Genomic DNA, 6,961 nt, shown 5'->3' with positions numbered 1-6,961 from the left:
ATATCTAATTGTTTTTATTATTGTTATTTGTTTATTGGGTGTGCTTATTCTTCTTTTAACTCTTGCGCTTTCATTTTCCTTTGCCTCTTTCTTTCCCTTCCTTCTCACACCCTCACTCCCTGCAATTTAGAGACGTGTGCACGTCAACGTTTTGAATGCCCGTCCCGCCCGTGTCCTTCACAAGGTCGAAGTGGCTCGCCTTCTTCGCCGAGCTCACGGCGAAGATCACGCACCACAACGTGTTGGTCGTACTCGAAGGATGCGAGGTACTGAAGCGCATTCTCGTGTCGCGGGTGTCCGTTGCCGCCTTTTTAGAGGAGGGCGATTTGCTGATGCATCTCGTCGATACCATCGCGGGCGACATGCTCACCAATGAGCGCCGCGACAACGGGCCCCCACTCGCCATGGCGGAGAAACTTCTCTTCACACAACTGGAGACGCTGTCACTCGTGATTGACATGATGATGGCGCTGCACGCAGACAAGGACCCGTATTACTGTCTGCTGGTACTAGCACGCGCCGGTGCGATGCTGATGACCCTTGTCGGCTTGCTGCAGCGGCAGCACCCACGTTTCTTCGGCATCATCGCGACAATAGTGCAGGTCTTGCTTGGCCTGCCACTCGGGCGGGATGTGCGTGGACTGCACGTTGACAAGAGCCGCTCCGTCGCGCTCGCATGCCACATACAGAAGTTAGAGACCGCTGTGGCTCAACAGGGCCCCATCCTGCAGGAGACAGTGGAGGTGCTACAGGCGCTAAGTCTCTCTACTGATGGTGCCATGCAGTACTGTAGCCAATTCTTGCTGAATCTGGCAACGCGGCGACTGAAGCGGATACGGAAGACACATATGCATGACGCCTCCACCACCGACGGGGACTGGTCCGTGAAGAATGTCGGTTTAAATCAAAGTGAACACCCCCTCGCTGAGACAACCATGGAGGAGCCCATCCAAAGTCAAAATTCGGCGCGTGTCGCCCCGAGCAACGATACGAGAATGTCAATTGATACGACTGAAGGGAGTGAAGTGGAGAATTCTGGGGACTGTAGTGATATTAACATACCCGAGAAAGAGTACGAGGATTGCTTCGAACGCTTGACAACATGTCGCTCGCACGATGAGTTTTTCGTCATGATGAATCGTCTGTGGTGCCTGACTGTTGCAGCTGGAGATGAAGTGCAGCGCCGATTTACAAGCCTAAACTTTGACCGTGCGTTTAGACGCTTTCTACTTACTATGCCATCAAACCAACAGGATCAAATGGTGTTTACTTCAGTGTTGTTGTGGCTATCGCATATGATGTCTGGCTACTACCTCCGGAGTGACACGCGTGACAGTATCTTGTCTGTGGCTGGCTCGGCGCTCATACAGATTGTCCCGAAGTGCCAGCGTAGTCGCGAGTTACTGGCGCAACGAGAGGAGCCTGGCCTCTCCTCCATCCAGACCTCTACGAACGTCGCCAACTCTGCGTCAGTGTCCCGTGCGGAGTCCTTCATGTCTCCAGAGTGTGTCGCTGGAGAAAGGAGTAGTGGACTTGTTGAGCGACCATCCATCTCGTTCGTAGTCCTTTCATTTCTCCTCATCGCTGAACGTGCATGTGGACCGCAGCAGATGGAGCAGTGGATCCGCGAGGGCGGTCTCTTCGCCATGTTAGAGGCTCTCATCCGTAACGTCGAGTACACCAAGTCGGCGCTCATTGACACACCCACTACAATGGATGGGGCGCTGTCAGATGAGGTGTACCTCGCCTGCGCCATGACATCCACACGGACGGAGCACGTCACCCTCGCCGCTCTTGCCTGTAAACTGCTCACATCAGTGGTTTGGAATCATTACGCCGCACTTAACAAGCTTCTGGCACCAGAGACTTCTGTGATGCTGCAGATGGTAATTCCGCTTCTGCTGAAGATCAGCATCCACAACCCAACACTAACGTCTTCCATAGAGAATGTTTCAGGTTCAGCCCTTCATCACTCGCCTAGTTGCCAGCGATCGTCCCGCTACACCTCGCTGGGGGAATGCAGCCTGGTGGCGCTGGACGCCTGCTTCTGGCTCATGGAGATTGCGCAGTTGGACGTAGTACATTTGCAAAGTGTCATCCCCAGCCTGCCGGCACTCTCACGGGCAACAAGAAACAGTATACACCCACCGCTTCGTGCGTCTGCCTATCGTTGTCTCGCACGGCTCTGCGGCACGCCCGCGGAACTTGTGACGGTTATTCGGGAGATGCCTTCGGTAGTAAATGCCGCCGTCACGAGTGTGCTGGAGTACAGTCCAACAGCACCGCAATGGGAAGCAGCAGCGGCAGCAGAGTGGTTGGCGCACGTCATACGCATTGCTGCAAATGACGTGAAGGTGGAGCGGAGTTTCAATTTTACTCGGACAGCACTTCCCATTAAGCTCCTAGAGTTGGCATCTTCGAATGGTATCACGTACGCTACCGCGGCACTTCTTTCCTTGACAGCTTCCCTTTTTGAGCAACAGAAACACTTCGCCGACTATCACCATGAGACTTCTAATAGTGTTATTTTGCCATACGGCAAGCGATCACTGGAGTGCTGGTTCCGGCTGATTCGTGTCACAACGCAAGCAAACGAGAAGCTGGCGCAGGTGTGTGACAAAGCCATCCCCACCGCAACAACCACGAAGGATGCCCTCTCACGTTCCCTGAGCAGTATAGAGGGCATCTCGGTGCAGTCTTCTTTTGCCTGTTCCCTGGCACGTGGGCTTCTATTTCTCCTCATCTCGCACCCGGAACACAGGGATCATTTTTCGAATGATATCATGTACGGTTTGTTCGCAAGCGCCTTTGCCCTCCCATCACTTGATGCCATTTTTGACGTGTTGGCGGTGCGCTTCGGTGTTAGAGTGGAGCAGCACGCTGCCCTGGAGCGCTCCTACGAGAGCATGCTGCAGTGGATGATGCAGCTATGCTCAGTGTGGTTCGGTGCTGTCGGTAACACGGCAAAGGGCTTCCCCGCGCTGCCGCCGCTCGTGTTTGGTCATCTCTGTAGTATTATGCGGAACAACCGCATTTCGCAGCGCACACGCTCACACGTTTGTGCTCTCATCTCCAACCTCGTACTTGTGCCGTCGGATGAGCTGAGCGAGGCACTGGCAGAATCTAGCGGTGACCTCTTTGCCGCGTCGCTGACCCTCACCTCTGTTAGTTGCGTCAGCGGCATGCAGTGCCGTCTTGTCGCTCACTTTGCTGCTGCCAACGAAAAGGCGCACGAGGTTGGCTGGTTCGCTGCAAGGGTGCTGGAGCTCGGTGAGCACGTGCAGGAACTCAAGGGGGGTGGCGGAACCCTCGGCACACAGGATATGGAGTCGCTGTTGGTGTCACTCTCGTTCGTGTGCAGTGTGCTCACCTTCCCTGACTGCCGCGCTGTGCCGCGTGAGGTGCTGCATCCACTGAGCGCATCCCTCCGCAGTGTGCTCGGGTATGAGACAACGCGGCGCATGGCCTTCCGGGCGGCGGCAGCACTCGCTTCGAGCAGCGAAGGCCGGCGCTGCCTCCTGCATGAGGTCAGCACGGCCGGGGAGCCTCTAACACGAACGTGTTTTGGCCGCATTTTAGGCCTCACGCTCGGTGTCGCACAGGGCAGTGAGAACCAGCAGCTGCAGAGGGAGAACAACAACGCGATGAAGCGCACACCCATCGGCGAGCGGGAGGCAAGCAAGGCGGTGGTGACGACGCTTGGATTCGACATATGCGCTACGGCGTGCGGGAAAGGTGGGGAGGCCTTTACACACGGCGTGATGAAGCTTAGGGGTGTCGAGCACATGGAGTCGCTCTTCCTCAGGTTCGAGCGCCAACGCACGCCGGTCCCTCTGGGCCTTTTCCGCCTCCTCGCGGCGCTTTCCTTCCAGGCGGAGGCGCAACTCGCCATCATACGCCAGGTGGAGCTCATGACTATGGTCATTGAGGCTGCAGCCAATGCCAGCAGCGCTGGTACGCTGGCCCTCCTGACACTCCGCAATCTCTGCTTCAACTCCACATTGAAGACACAGTTGTGCCAAGACAACCGCATTCTGCTCACATTCAAGGCAGCCTTGATGGCACAGCCCACGCTGCAGCCGCTGCTACACGACAGCAATAGCCCAGAGTCGAAGGAGAGCATGAAGGCCATGTTATCGCTGCAGGGAGAAGTGGAGGTAAAGAAGGCCTCCCTGCAGAGTTTTGCTGAGCAGGCAGCATCGCGGTACTACAAGAAGACGGAAGGTGGAAACTCGACATGCTCATTCGACAGCGCGGAAATATTTCGCCGTCAGGAATTGGCGGTTACGGCCTTCTGGTCGCTCATGTACGACAACCAACGGGGTAAGTCATACGTGCGCGGTGTGCTTAGCCAGGCACCTGCCGTAAACATGAGTAAACTTACGATGCCGTACATTCAAGTCGCGGTAAGCACCCCGGAACTGCAAAAGTACCCGGAGAAAATGTCAGAGGCCATTGACAACATAAAATTGTTGGGGAAAGGGGCTCTTTGATTTGATCCTGTGCGTATTCTTTCTATTCTTGCTCCTTGGACACCGTCTCTCCCACCGCCATACCCCTCTAACAGTATGGGAGGCGTTGAGTGTGGCTACACACACAACGCTTGGGGTGTGATGTTGGAGGGGCGAGGAACAGAAGAAAGGGAAAGAAAAGCAAAATAGCATAAAGAGGACGCGCTATGCATCATAGAATCCATCTCATTACCTATTCTTCGTTTGTTTGTTTGTTTTTTGCGTTTGGTGTGGCACTGAGACGCTCCGAAGTTCATACCTCACGCCAAATGCGGTGTCTCACTTCAGCTGTGGGTTTATTGGCCTCAGCCTGTCATTGTAAGGGAGGGCGGGAGTGCAAGGCGTTCTTCATTGATGCTTTTTTTTTTTCTGGGCTTTTAAAAAAAAAAACTTATTCCTGGGCCAACATGAAGAAGAGGAGTTACCCCCGTATACAAAGCAAGAGCGAGTCTGCCGTGACTCTTTCTGGGGATGACGGAGGCAGGAAAGAAGGCAGCAGTGCTTCTTCTTGTGCGCCAAGTACTGTCTAGTGTGGGCGAAGACTCTACGGGTGTGGGAGTTGCACCGCCCTCAAGGTACGAGGATCTCCGCGACGGTGCGTACTTGTACCGCATTCTTGCCCGCATCGCCCCACATGCGTTTCCTGACGCCGATGAAATTGCCGAGCAGTCTGTTGCGAGTCGCCAGAATTGGGTAGTGCGAAAAGGGAACCTCATGGCGCTCGTGCGGCACATGAACGACTATGCCCATCAGGCCTTGGGTGCACCGGACACACTGAACCTCATGCAGATTATTAGCGCAGCTGATATCGCGAACTCGCCAGCACTGGGCGATGAGTCCATCAGCCAAACGGAACACGACAAGGGTTTCACTTACTTGATGGAGCTGACGGATATCTTTGTTGTCATGGTCGTGCTCAGCGGTGACGCCACCGTCCTGCAGGCGCTGAAAACGCTGCCACACGCGGATCAAGTGGTCCTGTCCAACGCGGCAAAGGCCTGTATTACAAAACATGCACTGCGACCGCGGCGGCGCAACGAGACCCCGACGATGGGGGACTCGCGTCGTTCCAGCGTCCAGCGCAGTGTTGTGTCAAGCCACGGCGGCCCGTCGTCGCGTGGTACACGCCCACCCCCTGCGCTCGTTGATGAGGCGGCTGTCAACCAAAACGTGCAGCAGCTCCGGCGCGAACTCGATGATGCTAAGGCGAAAGTGACGGAGCTCGACTCCAAGTTGCAGCTCGCGCTTTCTGAGAAGCAGGATTGGGAATCCAAGTACAAGAAAATTCTCGCCGAGACAGAACAGCGGCATGCGGCGTTTGCCGACGAAGAACATTTGCGGCAGCTCCTCGCAAAGAAGGACGAAGCAGTGCGGTCTCTGACAGCGGCTGCTGAAGAGCACTCGAAAAAGATCGCAGCATTCAAGGAAGCGACAATGATGCAGGAGTCCGTGCTTGGCTCGATGAAGCGCAAACTCCGGCAGACGGAGGAGGAGCTTGTAAAGAAGAACAGTGAGAGGCGTGAGGCGCTTGAACGACTTGCCGTGGCAGAGGACAAGCTGGCCGTGCAGATCACCGCCAGAACAGATCTAGAGAAAAAAATGGAAGACCTTCGCACGGAACTGGCGCTTCTCAAGACGCAAAACCAGGATGGCGCTAACGATCAAGATGCGCGCTTTAACCACTCGTTTGGTTCTGTTAACTCTGTTGACTGTATTGTGCAGCTAGAAAATGAGTTGGATGAAGCGAGGAGCCAAAAAGAGGCTGCCGAGCGGCTGCTGCATGTTCTGCAGCGCCAGATTGCGTTGCTACCATCAGAGGGACTTCAACCATCCGCCGCAATGGACGCCCTAAAGGCGCAGATGCGGCAGGCAGAAAAGGAGAAAGAGGATTTGCGCAATCAGCTTGTGACGACCATTGCAAAGCTGGAAGACGCACAAAGCAGNTCTAGGCGTATTGGTAGCCATAGTGCTATCGACAGCGAGTCGGACAGCTTCGCAGCGGGTGGCAAGGTTAGCGGAAAGGATGCAGACGGCGCATCAACGCAGGATGGTGCGGAGTCATGTATTCAACAGGCACGCTTACGTGAGAATAACAATGGCTTGCAGCGCGAGCAAACCCTTCTCGCCTCTACTGTATTACAATTGGGTTATCGTAACTTGATACTGCAGCAGCGTGCCTTGCTGGCAAGCGGTAGCCTTCACGACGTAGCTGGCGAGTCTGTGGTAGGGGATGGAAGCAGTACGAAGTGTGCGGTGGCCGGATCCTTTTTGACACGCCACCGGCGCGAGGTGGAAGAAGGGCTGATGGAATCTGTCCTCGACCGCAGCGGCTGGAGTCAACCTCCGAAATTAAGTACATCGTGATGACCGCTGTGCTCTTTCCTGTGTAGAAGGGCGCGAGTGTGTGTTTTCTTTTGTTTGTGTCGTCTTGCGACAGCTTCATCAACCTC

General features: G+C 55.1%; 2 protein-coding genes across 2 annotated transcripts; both read left to right on the top strand.

Moving 5' to 3' along the window:
* Positions 1 to 155: 155 nt before the first annotated feature.
* On the top strand, positions 156 to 4,493 carry DQ04_05411030 (hypothetical protein; the record flags this gene model as incomplete). The annotated part of the gene is made up of 1 exon (XM_009314170.1): positions 156 to 4,493. One exon carries the CDS (start codon positions 156 to 158, stop codon positions 4,491 to 4,493), a length of 4,338 nt encoding a protein of 1,445 aa, XP_009312445.1.
* A 489-nt stretch (positions 4,494 to 4,982) lies between these two features.
* DQ04_05411020 (hypothetical protein) lies at positions 4,983 to 6,875 on the top strand (the record flags this gene model as incomplete). The annotated part of the gene is made up of 1 exon (XM_009314169.1): positions 4,983 to 6,875. The coding sequence occupies one exon, from the start codon at positions 4,983 to 4,985 to the stop codon at positions 6,873 to 6,875; it is 1,893 nt and encodes a 630-aa protein (XP_009312444.1).
* Between the last annotated feature and the right edge of the window lie 86 nt (positions 6,876 to 6,961).

Source organism: Trypanosoma grayi (assembly GCF_000691245.1).
Source record: "Trypanosoma grayi strain ANR4 Tgr_541_V1, whole genome shotgun sequence".
Lineage (NCBI taxonomy): Eukaryota > Euglenozoa > Kinetoplastea > Trypanosomatida > Trypanosomatidae > Trypanosoma > Trypanosoma grayi.
This window is presented reverse-complemented; position numbering and strand designations above follow the sequence as displayed.